At 40.3% G+C, this 17,459-nt stretch overlaps 2 protein-coding genes across 5 annotated transcripts in view; both read right to left on the bottom strand.

Annotated features, from left to right (window-relative positions):
• The window catches only part of myot (myotilin), a 28,564-nt gene extending 22,738 nt beyond the window's left edge, over positions 1-5,826 (bottom strand). Inside the window, 1 exon segment of the mRNA XM_035161939.2 lies at positions 5,601-5,826. The gene's annotated coding sequence lies outside the window, so the exon portion shown is untranslated.
• A 1,707-nt stretch (positions 5,827-7,533) lies between these two features.
• The window catches only part of si:zfos-2326c3.2 (misshapen-like kinase 1), a 70,319-nt gene continuing 60,393 nt past the window's right edge, over positions 7,534-17,459 (bottom strand). For 3 of the 4 annotated variants that reach the window (XM_035161092.2, XM_035161094.2, XM_035161095.2), the window contains 3 exons: positions 15,297-15,456; positions 13,884-14,023; positions 7,534-12,951 (listed from right to left, as the gene is read on the bottom strand). In XM_035161092.2, the coding sequence (XP_035016983.1) occupies positions 12,868-12,951; positions 13,884-14,023; positions 15,297-15,456 (384 nt within the window). In that variant the 3' untranslated portion in view covers positions 7,534-12,867. The remainder of the gene's footprint in view (positions 12,952-13,883; positions 14,024-15,296; positions 15,457-17,459) is intronic. The other variant, XM_035161093.2, reaches the window with a different exon arrangement.

Here is a 17,459-nt window from a genome sequence, read left to right as displayed (position 1 = left end):
CTCAGACAGGAGTTAATGGTAAATACAGTCTGCCCCTGTCTGTTTAAACTGATAACTAGCAGATAACCAGTTGGCTCTCTAGGACAGAGATGATCCAAAGAGCAAAGAAGAGTCTATCCTGTGGTCGGCAGCCATTGGTTTCACCAAACATGTGGAGAAGACAATGGGCTGATCGATGACGATGGTCTCTGACCTGAGACGACTGTTTGTTCCTTGAGTCGCCCCAATAGAAAATTACTGAATGAATAAACTGTTGTTGTTATTGTTGCTTGCTGTTGATTGAATTTTATTAGATTTTTCAAAATGTGATACACCTTTAATAGAATGTTTTAATTTAATTTTATAGTTTCTTTATTTAGGGTAGAGTTCTTTATGAAAAAATACAAATGGTACAGTTGTGGCTGCTGTCACCAGTCTGTTCCTTCTTAAATGTTGCTGAACAGTCAAAGTCTAAGAAAGTGATTCTGTGTGTTATTCCCTTCCTTCTTAGAGTAAACACATGGCAACATGTTCTCCAGAGGGGACACCAGAAGGTTGATGGGATTTTTTCATAAACTATATACACTTAATCCAAATATTCAAAACAATCTGAAAAAACTGATAATTTTAACATGGACATACAAAGACAACAAAATGAATATAAATAAAAGTTACAAGTAACATAAAGTAGGTTTTGTGCATAAAGATTGGTTCAGGACACAAACAATAGTCTGTGGTGGGGAAGTAAACAGTGTGAAGAACTGGAGTGAAGAATCCAAAAATGAATGAAACTGAAGCCAAGGCAGGTTTTTTTCATGAACACACCCACGTCCCATGTGCAACAGAGCTGATGCATGTATCATCACATATGTTCTGTCGTATATTTTTCATGTATATTTTATATATTTTATTCTATATTTTGCTGTAATATTCTGAGCATTGCGATAAGAGAGCCTGTGACCCAAGCATTTCATTGCCAGCGATTGCTTAATGTAATTGTTGTGTATTTGACAATAAACTCTTGAATCTTGAATCTTGAATGTCTGACGTTGCAGCATGTGACAGAAACTGAACCTCATCAACTCCTGGTCCCTGCTCGCTCTGCTCCTCATTTGACTTCTGACCTTAACCTAAAACATGTTTTCACTTTAAAATGTAATTTACATTATGATGACTTGCTTTTGTGTTCCTATAAGCTCTTTCACAGCTAAGACAATAAATGCATCACTTCCTATGTGCCAGGGTACTAAGTGGCCTCCAGTGAATGAGTCTCCAGAGACTTTCATGGTTTTCCAGCCCTCTGGTGCTCTGTCCTGGGCCCAGAGAAGGAGCTGACGGAGGAGGTCGAGGTTCAGGTTTCCAGGCTAAATTAAACCCTCCTGCCTCCTAAGCACAGCACCGACTCTCGGACCAGAGACAAATCTCACTGTCTCCATTAACAAGACAAATACAGACAAGCAGAATGGGGTAAAATTCACATTCACTCCAAACGTCTCTTTCCTGAGTTTTCTGGTGTCTCTCCATCTGTCTATGGAAGAATGTATAGCACTCGTACTAACAAACACTAAATGACTGGGTCGCAGCTTAAGTAAAAATAGCTGCAACATACACATCATCCATGTGTTCATCCAGTTTTCACCTCAGATAATCGCTGCTGACAGGTGTGTGTGTGTGTGTGTGTGTGTGTGTGTGTGTGTGTGTGTGTGTGTGTGTGTGTGTGTGTGTGTGTGTGTGTCTGTGTGTGTACTTTGGTTTGGTTTGAAGCTCATTGTTGATACAACAACAGCTGATGCTGCTGCTGAACCCCTCATATCAATTGTCTCTGTGTGACATAACCAGAGGATTTATAACGGTATTCACAGAGTGCAACTAATCTGCTACCTGGCAAGCAATACAGTGGATGGATAGAGACATACAGGAAGTATTAGTAAGGATAAAGATGGGTATGCACACACACACACACGCACAGACACACACTCATACACATACACACACAACACATAAGCCGATAGCCACATGAGCCGTCTGTTAAGTTATCATAAAGCTAGCGGATAGCTGCTATGGCTAATAATAAAACGAAGAACCAAGCAGCAAAAGTTATCAGTCCTGCCCGTCTGTAATGTTAATACACAGTGTTAAATTAACAGGAAAACACAATTGTTTAATCTTTATTAAAACATTTTTTATCGGTATCGAGTTGGAAATTCTAGTATCGTGACAACCCTACTGGCAGCGTAAATAAAGTGATAAAAACCTTCCTAGATTCCTAAATGTCAAGAAAATGGGGTTCACTAGTTTTTGCGTACTCCTGCAATCAGAAAACGCAACCTCCTTGGTGGAGGTAAAGACCAGTGATGTTAAATAGTTATAGTAATGTATCAGTCCAGGCCCTACTGTGCCGACCAAACTGGGTTCACTGCACCCAATAAACAACACTGGTGACCTCAAGTGCAGGCTGCTTCTGGATCATAATGCCAGTTAACTACACCACAAATAACTGTGAACGTACCCACCTGCAGGGTATTCTGGGAGCCTGTGTGGTTACAGTAGCTGCTTTGTTACTGTAAAATATAATCTATATTTAACTGGACTCATTTCAGACCTAGTTCTGAAGTGGGAGCATCCCTGTGCTGTTGTTTGTGTGTCGCACACGTTATGTATCAATATTTCTCACTGTCTAATGGTCATTTGCATATAATTCAAGTTACAAAAACTGAAATCACTCAATCGCTTGAGCAGTTGAGTATTTCAACCCGTTACACACACTCTGTTGTTTGTCAATCAAGAATACTGGTTGGTGTTTTAGACACCACCACTCAAAGTACCAAAGAGTACAAGTCACATTCACCCCCACACACACATTTATACAACACTTCTATATACAGCATGTTTTTCTATCACACCATTCATACACTGTCATTACAGACGTCAGAGGCAGTTTTGGGGTTCAATATCTTCCCCAAGGCCTGGGATCGAGCCACCGACCTTCTGGTACACCTACCCACAATCCACCTTGTTAAATTTAAACAAACCACCCACTGTGTAATTCCAGCCCTGCATGCAACACTGTGACGCCTCCGAACCCCCAGCAGGTCTGAGCTGGGGACATATATAGCGCATCAGTGGCACATTCTGGCAGCAGAGCTGGATTTGTTGAAATCTACTGGCAAGCAATCATTACATGAGCTGTGGGCTCTCCTGTGATTGACATTCAACTGTGTGGAGCAATAAGATCAGGCACTGGAGCGGACTCTGGCTTGTAGGCCAAACAAGAGTCAAAGGACAAGAACGATTCACACACACACACACACCCACATGCTGAGTGTCGAACTTTGCTGGTGTGTGAGCTAAACACACTCTCCATACAAACACATACATCACCGAGAAGCTAAATGACAAAAACAATTTGGTAGGGATGCCATTCTCTCCTTTTCCTTACATTTACATAAATGTTCTTTTCAGATAAAACTCTTTATCACCGAGACACCAAATGGAATACGTTGTGGTCAGTTGTGGATGGTTGTCTGGTTAAGTTCATAGTAGACTTGGGAAGCATAGAGTGTTTTTTTTTATTATAGCAAGAGCAGAATTATGCAAATCATAGTAATGATCAATTAATTTTCTTTGGTTATTTATAAATTATGTCAGTTTTCTGGAGAGGACTATAGTCTACTTTAACAGTAGTACTACTTTAGTATACTACTAGTTATGGGTAGAACATGAACTTCACTGAAAGAAAAGCTCAATACAAAACCCAAGTAACTGTTAATTATTTGATTGACGAGGAGGTGACGTCATCACTGCAGAGATCCCATTGTGGGATTCAGATTTATGTCTGTACTTTCACTTAAAAGAGATTCTGCACGTGTGTGTTCAAATTGTTGATATGACATTTAGTTTGATGGTAGCTTTAATATCACTTTTCTTATTTAATTTATAAAAAGATTTCGGTAAGTCTCTTCATTATGACATTTATCTTCAAGTGAATGTCCTCTGATTAAGTAGGTTCATTATCAGACTGAACAAATGGTGTTTATAGACAAACTGTGGTCTTGTTTTACTCCATTCTGGTGGCGTTAGCTTTGGTATTGTCCTCAACACACGACCTCTTTTACAACACAATGAGCAGGTTTCTAAATGTGGGTAAACCGACCAAAAAAGGTAATCAACTCCTTTCCCATTGCCAGTAGAGGAGTTTTCTATCCCCCCCCCCTCGGTGCATCATGGTCGACGTAACAAATGCACCAAAAACTGAGGCGCTCACCTGGCTCCTTCCAAATTCCTCACTGCTGATCGTAGACAATAAAAACCTGTTTCTCCTGCAGAGTCATTTGACCTGCGACTGAATGTCGGTTGTATCCAGTCATATTACAGACAAAAGCCAAATGTCAGTGGGTGTTGTTGGATTTGTTACCACTCTGCTCCCATCTTCTCATCCACTTGCATTGCCTCGAGACTGAGAGCTCCAGCTTCTGGAGACAAAGGCTCGGCACCACCATGGTCCTCCACTTCAGGGGATTCTGAAGGGGAAAAGTCCTCCACTTCTGAAGAGCCCTCTGTGGAAGACAAATCTGTGTCTGATGACGCCACTGGCAGCGACACTGTCTCTCCAGCCCCCAGCTCCCTCTCCCCAGCACCTGCCCCCTGCCTTGTTTTTAAAATTATGCAAAGGGTGGAATTCGGCTTAGAGTTGGGGGTGAAGTTACTCTTTAACAGTGTTGATTGCAGCTTTAATATGTGACTGTAGTTGATTCCTAAGGTACACTGAGACGTAAGTCTGTTTTCTCACTTGCATCATTCTCAAAATCCTCTTAACCCTCCGCCTCTCCAATTCTCCCACCTCCTCAACTTGTCTGCTCGATCGACCGATTTAGCCCAGACTCGGTCACCTGATCTCTCTGTCCGCCAACCACAGGGCTCAGCGGCTGAACACTGTGTCATACAGGCACACACCGCAGAATATAACTGACACACTTCTTTTCACTTACACCCTTTAAACCACCAAACGGATGTAACAGATTTTTCATCCAATGCAGCAACAGTTTGCAGCTCTGGTGTGGACAGTACACACACACACACAGAACACACACACACAATTTAATCAACATTTGTACAGTTCGCACACATGTATGGAGACATAGATAGATAGATAGATAGATAGATAGATAGACAGACAGACAGACAGACAGACAGATAGATAGATAGATAAATGCCGCTGGATAGATTTGACTCCAGACTCATCTAAGATGTCTTCTTCGTTCTGACAGCCCAGTCATCCAGCACTGGCTGCAGTATCAATAACAAGGAGTATCAGGAATCTCGGCCTTTGACCAACTGAATTACAGCATTTGATTATCTACCAATCAAAACCATGAGCAGCACAGAGCTATAAGCCCTGACACACTATTGAATTTCCACACTTAACATAAACATTGTACTCTTGATAAGTGCTGATGAGTGAAGTGGATCCAACCGACTCCTTCACGGTGCAATTGTATTGAGTTGATAAAATTCGAGTGCAGATGTAACCACGTGACAGAGGCCTGCAGGGCTACACCTTTTAAGACAGTGCTTCTTACCAACTGTGGATATCTTTAAACCCAAATCTTCCCCTTACTTACCTGTCCGCTCTTTTCCCAGCAGGATCACATACAACAACAACGGCGGCAAATGTACTGATCCAACGGGAATGATCCAAAAGCTAAAAGCAAAACTGCTGTGTGACTCTGTGGCTGCCAGTCATGGCTTCGTTGGCGGACGCTCCCTGCTCTGGTTGAGCTGACACACTGATTTACACACACACACAGGCAGGGGCATGTGTGTGTGTGTGTGCGTGTTCAGGGGGGTTGTGGTAGTGGAATGGGGTTAGGGGGAATCTGAGGCTGGTGGTGGGGTACTGAAGAGGCAAATTTAGAGCGGAGTAAAGTGTCAACAGTGACGAGCAGCACTGCAGGGCAGACTTCACCTGTCCCTGCGTTGGCTCGGTGTCTGCAGATGATGTCGAATCCAAAGTGACACAGATCACTACATTTCAAAAGAGGAAAAGGTGGCTGAGGTAACACGGCCGGAGGCTCGATGACCTGACTTCATCCAAGAGAGTGAGGCAGGGGCAAGGAAACCTGTGATTGGTGCCAGTGAGTCTTCAGGGGATATATGAGACCCCTGGTCGAGCGAGAGACAGAATGGGACAGAGAGGGGGGGGCTGACGGCAGCTGAGCGACTCTGATCATGCCTCAACAAAAAAACGCTAATTTGAACTCGTCAAATATTACGCTTTACCAGACACCAGACTTTTTAGCAAATACGTTTTTATGATTAACTTTTTCATTGCTCTTTGTTATTATGCAAATATAGTAAAAATGTGTCATGTTGGCTTTTAACCACTTTAAACACATCAATAGACACATTTTGTTTACAGTGTCCATGTTTTTTCCACATTCCGACTTCAAAACAGAACAATGACTTCACAACTTAGGAAATGGGACCTTCCAAGGAGCATGTGAATGCATAAACCTGGAGGTATCTTGGGTCTAATGAAACATTCTATAAACTTGCATTGTGGGAATTGTAGGATCCAGGATGTTTGAACTTGAGCCATCACAGCGACGACACATCAGGATCTTGGCTTTCAAATTTTGACCATTCTTTGACAAATCTGTCTCACAAGTCCCCCCAACTTTCTGACCGCTGTCCAGAGGGGATCAGAACATTTCTGAAAGAGGGTCAACCATCAGAAATGGATTAAAACCATCAGGAAGGATCTATGGCATGCTGTATTGAGCCTTCAGACGTGGGTGGTGTTGTCACGAGGCACTGTCCCCTTGACTGTTGGGCAGAGTGATAACGGGCGGCTTTGCAGTTGCCTTGAATCGATGTTTTGACTTTGAAAGACAAAAGCATCAGTTGATCAGGTCACCGTAAGGAAATCAAAACAGCAAATGCTCCTGCTGATTGTGTTTTACCAAGTGGTATGTGCAAGATCTTTTGTTTCGATGACAGTGTGGTCAACAGAAACAAGAATCACCGCCCTGCGGTTGTACGCCTCTGCCAACCAGTGCAGTTTCAGTCCGAATACATTTTTGTGGACTGACTCATATGAGATCTATGTGAACTTTTACAACTGAAATATATTCAGTTCATCTTTGAATCCAAGCGACAACTGGTCAACATTTGAAGAAATTTTCTTACGGTAGACTTTGGATACCATGTACAAAAAGGCAAAAGGCCAAACCATGTTTTGTGAGACCAAGTGACTTTGACCTTTGACCACTCAAATCTAAGAAGGGGAACAAGTGAACATTTGTGCCTAATTTGAAGAAATTCCCTTCAGGTGTTCCTGAAATTTTGCGCTTACAAGACCAAAAACGTGTTTTGTTAACTAACAGCGACCTCGATCTTTGACCTGTGACCAACTAATTTGTATCAGCTCACCTGCGAGTCCAAGTGAACATTTCTACCAAATTTGAAGAAATTTCCTCAAGGCGTTCCTGAGATATCAGATTTAAAAAATGGGACAGATGGACAGACAACTCCAAAACATAAGCAGCATTTGACTCAATTCAACGTTTTTATTGCTGTCTCAATGTCTTTTGCATCTTTACATGGAAACACAGGTGTGTGTTCATCTCAAGGTAACAGGGGTACAGTCAATGTCAGTCAATCAAACATACTGTAGGTCCAGTGCAAAAAAGTAACAATCATCCTTACAACACAGAGGGCATGGAATCAAAAAGAAATATATATTCTGGAATACATAATATTAACATTTGGTTTTTTTATAATCTCAATTTCTGTGAATTTTCACACAATTGTCCTGTAATGCTCCACTGAAGAATAACTTCAAAATAATGAAAGTAGTTGTAAATTATTGGCTAAATCTCAACTTCTGGAAAATATCCCCCGTAAACAGACAGTTCTAGGAAATTGCTATCAGCCTACTGGGTTTTGACATTTGTTGTTATCAAGCAGCAGGATTCATCCGACCAATAGATAAGTAATTCATCACAATCACTGTGGCCCCCTTTAACTTCCTCACCTCTTCCTTCTTCTTCCCTCTCTTCATCAAAGCCATCATCATCTATAAATTGTCAGTTCAGTAAATAGTTTGACTTAGTTTGAAACAAGAGTTTTCCAACGTTTACTTGAATTTACTTTGTGCTTAGAGGATGGCAGTAAATTCCTTTTTTCAATTGTGGATTTGTGTTTTCAAGCAACTTCTGAGTTCCCTCTGTTAGGCGACACCTCACTCAAGCCACCAGCGTCCTCCTCTAACTCTTCTTAACACTTCCTTCCCTCGCAGACTCAATTCTGCTTTAGCAAACACCTGCTCACAGTCTTCGTCACACCCTCCCACACAAACACACACTTTCTTTTGACCTGCATTGCTCATCCGGACTCTTGTTCGTACACAGGCTGGAGAATAACAGTTGCAGCACTTTAAACAGAACTACGTAACTTTTGAAAGCAGAAACAAAATAAAGTTATATTAAAAGAATGCACCCGTGATCAGTCCAATACCCTCTAGAGCCTGACTCTGTCTGGTATGTCCATGGTAGCTTGCAGTGGCAATTGTTAGCAAACCTAAGATATTGGCAAGCATGTGACATTACTAAGTCACTAACCTTATGAATCCTTTCTACCTGTGTTTATGTTAAGTTTTAGCATTTAGCATTGTTGTGCACCTGCCACAAGTTACATAGCCTTGCTGTAAGGGAACATGGCAAACTTAATGCATATTCATTAATTTTTCTGCATCATGTTTCAGCCCACTCCAACAAACAGCAAAAGGACAGATTGGGCCAGATCTGTGGTTTTCTTCATACGATTGGTACATGTTAGATGGAACATAGAGGGACAGTGTTGTGGTGTAAAGGAAATAATGTGATGTATGTACTAGTTAAGAAATGTGACACGATATACATCTAACATCAGTCTCCTATGCCTCATACATAACGTCTTAATTCAGATGATTTAACAGAACAATAAAAGAACTCAATTCAGTCACACTATCAAAAACTTCCTCAATAGGCTGAAGGTGGGCTGGGGGTGAATGGAGAGATTTGACACAAGAGAAACAGAGACAATCTAGAATGAGACATGAGGAACAAACTGATCTGGAGAATGGTGATAGACACCAGAGAGCGAGACGAGTGCAGGCTGAGGAGAGAGCTGAGGGAATAAGACGCAGCAGAGAGAAGAGATGTGTTGACAAAATGAGAGAAGGAGAGTTGGTGGGAGAGTTAGCGAAGTGAGTCACAGCGAGCCTGAAACAGTGGAAGGTGTGGGAGGAAGTGCACTGATCTCTTTCTCTCTCATTAGTGACAGAGCTATAGTCAAATGTTCAGCAGACGACAAAGTGAAGCAGAGGAAGAAGAAGTCCGTATCTAAAAATTCCTCGCTGGATTAATTCAGATCAACACACGTCTTTAGGCACGACACTGATTTAAGTTTGAATATGAGCTGATTTCTGTGCTGTTTCTTGGAGCAGGTGGAAGAAAGATACAGCTTAAAAGGAACATACTGATCATTGAAAATGTGATGTCAAATGGCAGTTTCACAATAATGATAATAAAATAAACTTCTTTTCCTTCAACATAACATAACCCCAAACTCAAGACTAAATTTAATAATAGTTTTTAGTCCAAATCATTATCAAATCTGTCATTGTAATCAAATTGCATACAATGATTTAATTGGTATTCATACAAATACATTATTGCTTTAAAAATACTTAATTCCAAATTTAAATGAACATTGAAAAAATTAAGCAATTGGACGTATAATCTAATGAATGAAAAAAGTAGCTTTTGATTACTACGTGTATGTACGTACATGTATACGTATGCATATATAGGAGAAGCAAATACAGGCTTTACTGTACATTGGACAGTTGGTGGAACCACTGTTGTAGTTTAAGACTAATTTGGTCTCGTCTTTTCTGTCCTATGTAGACTCGAATGGCCAGGGTCTTGCTCAGGATCCCAGCAATTAACCAGTTCTTACATAATCTAACACAAAGTAGCACAGGGCCTGATGCTAATGTTACATTTCTTCCGCCGGACAGATAATTCTAATGTATTGTGTAACTGGACGAATTGGTCAAGATTTAAAAATAAAAAAGTGAACCCTTGTGACTTGCTTGATATTGAAATGAATTTGAATTGCTAAGAGTTTATTATACAATACATGCATTGCATTGTATGTAAAAGGGGTTTGAAATGATCTCCACCAGTTTGGACCAATATTGTGTTGAAACTTTACACAGCTAAGCAAATGTTAGCTTGCTCACCAAGAGTTGCTATCTTAGCCACATGCTAACTAGAAACTCTGCATTACACTAGGTAGCTCAAATAGTTCAAAAATATTAGCCCATGTTAGCTAGTATTCTGCATCTGTCAGCATACATTTAAATTCCTGTGTAACTAGATATCTGGTCCTGTGTTTTGGTAGCAACTGAGCAATATCAGAACGTTTGTATTCCAGTTTAAATTACTCTCACAGAACCAGCTGCTGTAATATGACATCAATAAAAACTCAATGTATCACTGGATATAAAACATTTGGCACAATGTCTGATAGTCACAAAACTCAAGAGTAATTACAATATAGAGAGGAATGTATAACTAGCTGTTTAAGCTAAATCGGACGAAGGAATAAAAAGACTGGTAAAGTGAAAATGAATCTGAAATGAACAAATTGAAAATTCACATTTGAAGGTAAAACCCAATAACTTCACTTTCACCAAATCTAATACTGTCTTAAACATAAAGGTAGGCTATTAAATGTAAGAATGCTAGCAACAATAACGTGCATATTTGTAAAAATTTGCAAAACACACCAGTCCAGGGGATTTTGTAGGCGGATATGTTGGTTGGAGTCTTTTGAACATTGTTAAATAATACACCCCAAATCATGTCTGTTTTGCAGATATAGATTATTTTTCGTCAGATCTCTTTTCATTAGTTATCAAGGGAAACCAATAAATCAAAGCCTTTGATCTTTGGTTTCTTGCTTTTAAGCTCATTGTGTAAATAAAATTAAAAAAAGAAAAACATACTAAATATTATAAAATGGGGCTTTTCACTTTTTCAGCCCAGCTAATTGCATCTCTTCAGACCAAGGGTCAACAAAAAATCATTATTTTTCAAGGTGACCCATTAAAAACAAGTGTGCGTCCCATGTTGGGTGGTGAAGAAACAGATCTAAAGCCAACGGCTCACAGTGAGCTCTTATACACTGACTGGACTAGAGAATGACTTGAAATGTTTCAAAATAAAAATAATTTCAAAGTATGATATATTACAGAAAGCATGTACAGAGAGGCCATTGTGCAAAGAGCCTGACTTATACATGTTAGGAGAAAATCAACCACAAAACAGAATTCACATGATACTTTGTTTGTTCTTAAACACTTGGATATGAGCCTTCAGGTTCACTGTCAGTAGCTCGTGTCCATGTTCACAAGTGTTCTAGGATCATGGAAATAACACTCTAAACTCTGCTTTGGGATAGAATTTCACATTCATTAGCCTATACTTTTGTACACATACTGTACATAAAGATGTCCTGTCAATTATACAATATTTAGAAAACAGTGCTTGTTACAGGAGTATTTACACAATAGATGCAAGAAAACAAAAAAAAGCATTCACTGCCTTTTTGAGTGGAGTTGATTTGTGTCTTTACTATTTATGCTGTACATCTGAATTAATGCTCCTACAGTAAAGTTAAAGGCTCTCCAGGTCCTCAATTAAATCATAATAAGACTAAAGTAAAATAGTGCCGATCTGAAATAGAGTGAACGCTCAGAAAGGACTGATCCAAAGCGGTTTGCGTAAGAAAATGTATTGGATATATTAGCAACTGATTTCAGGCTAAGCAGAGAAATAATTTGAATCTCATTAATTAGGAACAGAATGGTCTGTTAATAGTCAAAGAGAACTATGGTGCAAGGATATTGTGCATCTTAATCCTGACTTTTGTCCTCACTATAAGGTTTGCATGGACAGTATAATTACAGCTAAGGATACAGCTAAATATAACTGATTGGGTCTATAATGGTAATGGTCATGCTGACTCACTGTCACCCAGAGTAACTGTCAGAAAAACCCTCTTCTTTCAAGCAACCGCAACAAAATGTGGGATGACATAAGGTTACCATCCAACTCAGTCCACATTTTGGCCCCAACATCTGGCCCCAAATGCCCAGATCATGTCCTTAGAGGGAACGAGGTTGAGTAACAGCTTCTTTTGTTGCTTTCACTCCTTTTCGCACAGTGGCTGCTTGCATGCGAGCGAAGCAGATGATCCAGTCACACGCCACAGCCAGCCAAATGGATATAAGTGAATAACAGATACAAATACCAAAGTTACCGTTACAATGGAGCCCTTCAGAAAAGTGAACTGATCCTGGAGAGATGAGCTGAATATGGTACAAACTGAATAGACTCCTGTGGTGTCTGACAGATGTGTAGAGGAATCTTGAGGCCAGATGTTGACCAGTGATCTGGTGTTCATGAGAACTCGCCACATAATCAAAATGATCAAATGATGACCAACGAGATCAGGCATGTTAAAGATTACTCTTCCATTGACAAGTGAGGCAACAGTGATGTCCAGAATTTTGTGCTGCTGCCGCTGCAAAAATCAAGGATGGGGCGATGGATTCAAGCATTTTGTTCTGCCGCTGGCATCATGGTCAACTCAACTGTGGATCCATACATGGAAACTAGACATAAGTGATGCATCCAGGAGAATTTAGTTGATCCTTGTCTTCTGCCCATGGAGGTCAACACGAGTCTGCACAAATATAAAAAGGCATCACCAGGCGATCACAGAATAAAATAGGCAGACATCACCAGTTGATCCCAGAGTTCACAGGTCCAGTCATTACCAGCTGAACAGAGAGTTCTGTCCAAGAGTCATGAAGTAAATCTGACTGCTGCCTCCCGACTGCACTGAGGCGAAGAACACCTGCAGCAAGAGAGACTCAGGTTTAGGAACAACATTGAATGTCCACAAATGTTACTGAGGTTGTGAGTTCAATGCTGCTGCACAGTAGAGGATAATCTGCCCGATTTCTTGGTCTGATTTAGCCCTCCCAGCTCTGTGAAATCACTGCTCAGAAAAGGTTTGTTTAAACAGCCAAGTGTGAGGTCCTGCGTCTTGACTGGATCATCTAGTGTGTGCTCTCATGATTAAAAGATTAAAACTCGATCACATCTGTCGTTATCTCTTTGGTCGCCCCCACATTTTTAAAACCAGTTAAGATTTGAAAATCCTGTAGTGTGCAGCAGGTGTTACTTTGGTTATATTGTTAAAAATAGATGAGTAATGTGGTTGACAACAAATATCTTAACTCACTTTTCAACAACAGAAAATTCCTCCTCTATGTACTAGATTTCTCAGGGGACTTTCAGCCATATCTCAGCAGATTGAGTTTTCTCATGAAGATTGTTCAGCTGTCAGCATGTTTTACTTTTTTTAATGTGAAAACAAACAAGTGCATCTGCTAAGGACGGCGTGGCCTTGAGTGGCTGACAGTTCTGAGAGAAATCCAGTGAGTGAAACTTGATTCAAGACCACTTTGAACCCAGCTACTATTTCTTAGGTCAAGAATCACTGATACTTGTGCTTCTTAATTTTGATTAAGTAGAAGATAATGGAAGCTCATTTAGTATAAATACCATATTTATACATTTTAAAAAACATACTATATCCATCTAAACATCTACGAACAACTAGATTTAACATGACACTTGGTTTACATCCGTGACCACAGTAAACTGACCACAGAACTGTACTCTTTACAACACTGTTGACTGAACATGGGGCTTTTATTACTTGATAAAATGTGAAGGTTTACATTTAGATAATAAATGAATGTATGTGTTTGTAACTCCTACCTTGTCATTCCTCTCACAAAGAAACTTGAGTTTCTGGGCCTTTTTGTGCATGAAGACTCCCTCCAGGTTTCCTGTGTTGGCAGACCTCAGTTCAATGGCCTTTTCTCCCCAACCCATCACCTGGTTAGACTGCAGGTAGGCTGGAGAGAGAGAGAGAGAAAGGGAGATAGATGGGTAGAGTTCAGGTAGGACGTGTGCGTGTGTGTGTGTGTGTGTGTGTGTGTGTGTGTGTGTGTGTGTGTGTGTGTGTGTGTGTGTGTGTGTGTGTGTGTGTGTTCAAATTGCTGAGGCCTCAGAAATAATAATGGCACCATATGCTGAAATAGCCATTTTGGAGAGGTACCAGGTCATCAAAAGTCAGGAGAAAAACAAAGTACTGTTTTGCTTTGGACAGTGGAAGTCATCTTTTGCCCTCCAAATATCTCTATGGCTCAGAGCGCTCATGATGTTTCTAAACCTTTAGGGCCTGATAATTCATCACATGCAGGACAAATGAAACCATCACAGATCATGTACACTCCACCAACACATGTCAATAGCTATTTCATTTACAGGACACTCATGCTCATGCTCTTCTGTTTCATCATTTATCCAATTAATATGTGAAGAAGAAAAGCCCTGTTGCCTCCTACATTTTATTTATTTATTTGTTTATTTAATTTAAATGATTATTATTCCCCCCCATATAATCTTATGTGGGACCAGGGGTGGATAGGGGGTTAAATATTAAAACAAATCTATTGTATTTCCTTAAAAGTTAAATAAATATAAAATAAAATATTAAAAAAGGAAATCTGTATGTGTGGTCCTGGTATTATTCATGACGTCGGGACCTAAATATGTTTATAAATTCACCTTATGGGGACCAAAAGCAAGTCATTATAATGTAACTCATTACATTTAGGGTGAAGACATGTTCAAGGAAAAGGTTACAGTTAGTGTTAGGTAAGTAGTAACTATGGTTACGGTTAGGATAGGTCTCCAGGAAATCAATGTAAGGCAATGACCTGTGTAAGTGTGTGTGTGTGTGTAAATATATTCCCTACAGACTGTCCTTGTGAAGCCAACACGCTCACATTGAGAATCCCTACCATTTTATTTTTAGTTCAGCCTGTCCCAGATCTGTCTTTATAGAATCTGGTTCAGGGTCAGTCCTCAGTGCTCAGGACACCTCCTGGTCTAGAATCAGTGCATCAAACAGCAAGTCATTATAAACTCTAGCTGTTGATTTAATATCTTAGTTTAGAACACAAACACAGTGATAATGTGTGTTTTTCATGCCTGCGAAACAATATGCACACTCCTTGTGTCCATTTGTGAGGCTGGCTGACTGTTAATGTGATCTCTATTAGGAAAATAGATTTCGCTCATATTGCACAGCTCTACGTTTGTGTGTGTGTGAAGGAAACGTACCGACTGATGCAGGCATCTCCCCCCACTGCAGCACTGTATCCTTGGTGATGCGGCCGTAGGTGTCAATGTAGACGCCCTCGTCTTCGTAGCAAACCAGAACCTCCGTTCCAGCGCTGTTTGGCAAAATGATGATGGCGTGGGGACGGATGGAGCCCTGGATCTGTGAACCAAAACACAATCCATCAAAAACCAACAACAACCAACCCACCAACCGAAGACTGTGCTGCAAATTCAAATACTTCAGTGTGTTTCAATGTTCGGACACTTCTTTGTACATAAAACACAAAGACACATCTTATGGTAAACCCATTAAAAACGACCAGAATTAAGAAAGTTAACAGTAAAAGACTACTATAAAACTACAAAATTAAATTTGACTTAAAGGGGGAGAGGTGGATTGTGTTCTATTGAAATACAATGAAATGGAATCTCTGAGTGCACAGATGCAGTGACATGTTGGACTTCTTTTAAAAAAACGAGACTTCATCATACAGTTAACGTCCCTGAGTGAAGCATGAAGGTCAATTCATGACAAATTTCAGTTCTATTTTATAGGAAATGACCAAAACCTTGAAACAGTCAAATACTTAACCTCTACTATTTATTAGCAAAAGCTTTCAGTTCTTTTGAATGACCCCTTATCTTTTTAGATTTTAGCCACAACCAACATTAACATTAACATTTCTCTATCCAGAAAAGAAACACTTCTCTAAATGTTCCGCAATGTTTATCTGACCGTTAAAGACAATGTCATTTGTTCAGAAACTGAACCAACCAGAGGTTTGTCTAACCAACCCAAGACATTTATCTGACCAGTTCAGACATTTCTCTTACAGTACAGGAACACACCTCTTCCAATTTAGAAACATGCATCAAGTCAAATCAGTAAGATGCATTGCACTAATTCAGAAACATGCATGTCAGACGTAGTGAATGTGTTTTATAGGAAAGCAAGCCAAAAATAATTATGAAGAAAAAAAAGGAAGATAATTGTTCATCGGCAAAAAACTAGTTGAGAAATCTACTACTGAGAAGAACAGTCTAAAAACAATATGTCAGCATCTGTCAAAAATAAAACTACCCAGGATTAAACTCTGCAGCAGCTCACATCTTAACCAAAACAGGGAATCCCTGTTCAAATCCAACAACGAAGCTCCACCAGAAAAAGAGAAATAAAGGGTTAAGCAGAATTCAGTGCTTTGTAACAAACAGCAGGTCAACGTGAAGATGTTTCCTACATTACCAGAGTGTGAGCCACCACGATCCTGAGCATCAGAACAGGCATCCACAGACGCAACGCAATCTTAATCCTCTGCCTTGGAATCAGCATTGTGACATAGTTTGCAGGCAACAATGAACGATGCTCGTGTGCATGTGTGTGTGTGTTTGTGCTTCTTCAAGTGGGTGAGTGGTGCATTTGCGTGTGTGAAATGTGGGTTATGCTTGTGTTTGTGAATTGCTTTTGACAATGACACAGTGTTGTGTGAATGTGTTTTACTGTTGATGCAAGTGGGGGTGTGTGTTTGTGTGTTTGTGTGTGTGTGTGTGTGTGTGTGTGTGTGTGGGAAGATGAGCGATGTGGGAAGAAAAGGTGTGTGTGTGAATGAGTGCGTATCAGAGTACAGATGATGTGCAGCTACAGAGAAATCCTGGGAGTGTAAAGTGTCCGTAAGAGTCCTCAAAGAAAGTGAACTATGAGCATGTTGAAGTAAAGGTGAGTGGGTTTATAAGTACGCTGGAGCTGAGTGTGTGTGTGTGTAAGAGAGAAAAGGAAAAAAAAGAGAATGAGCCAGGCTTGAGAGGTGAAAAGATATCGCAGCGGCGGCGGCAGCAGTATAAGGCACCAGTGTAGTAGGTAGCTGTCTGCAGACTCACTTAATATACCAGAGTGACGGAAAGAACACACACACACACACACACACATACACACGGACAGGAGGGGTGTATTTTTAGCTTATTTTTCTCGTCATACATCTTTCTTTCTCCATCTTCAACTTTCTAACAGAAAGTAGCACATGTTGGGTTATACTCGCTTGTGTGTGTGTGTGTGTGTGTTCTGACCTGCTCTTGCTCTTCCCTGAACTGAGAAGTATTTCACAAAATGTTTGACCAAATGTTTTACACAACATTTCTCCGTCCACCCACTCAACTATATGAGCACAG

The sequence above is a fragment of the Hippoglossus stenolepis genome, chromosome 7 (assembly GCF_022539355.2).
Source record: "Hippoglossus stenolepis isolate QCI-W04-F060 chromosome 7, HSTE1.2, whole genome shotgun sequence".
Taxonomy (NCBI): domain Eukaryota; kingdom Metazoa; phylum Chordata; class Actinopteri; order Pleuronectiformes; family Pleuronectidae; genus Hippoglossus; species Hippoglossus stenolepis.
Note: the sequence above shows the minus strand (reverse complement) of the source record. Positions and strands in the feature narration are given on the sequence as shown.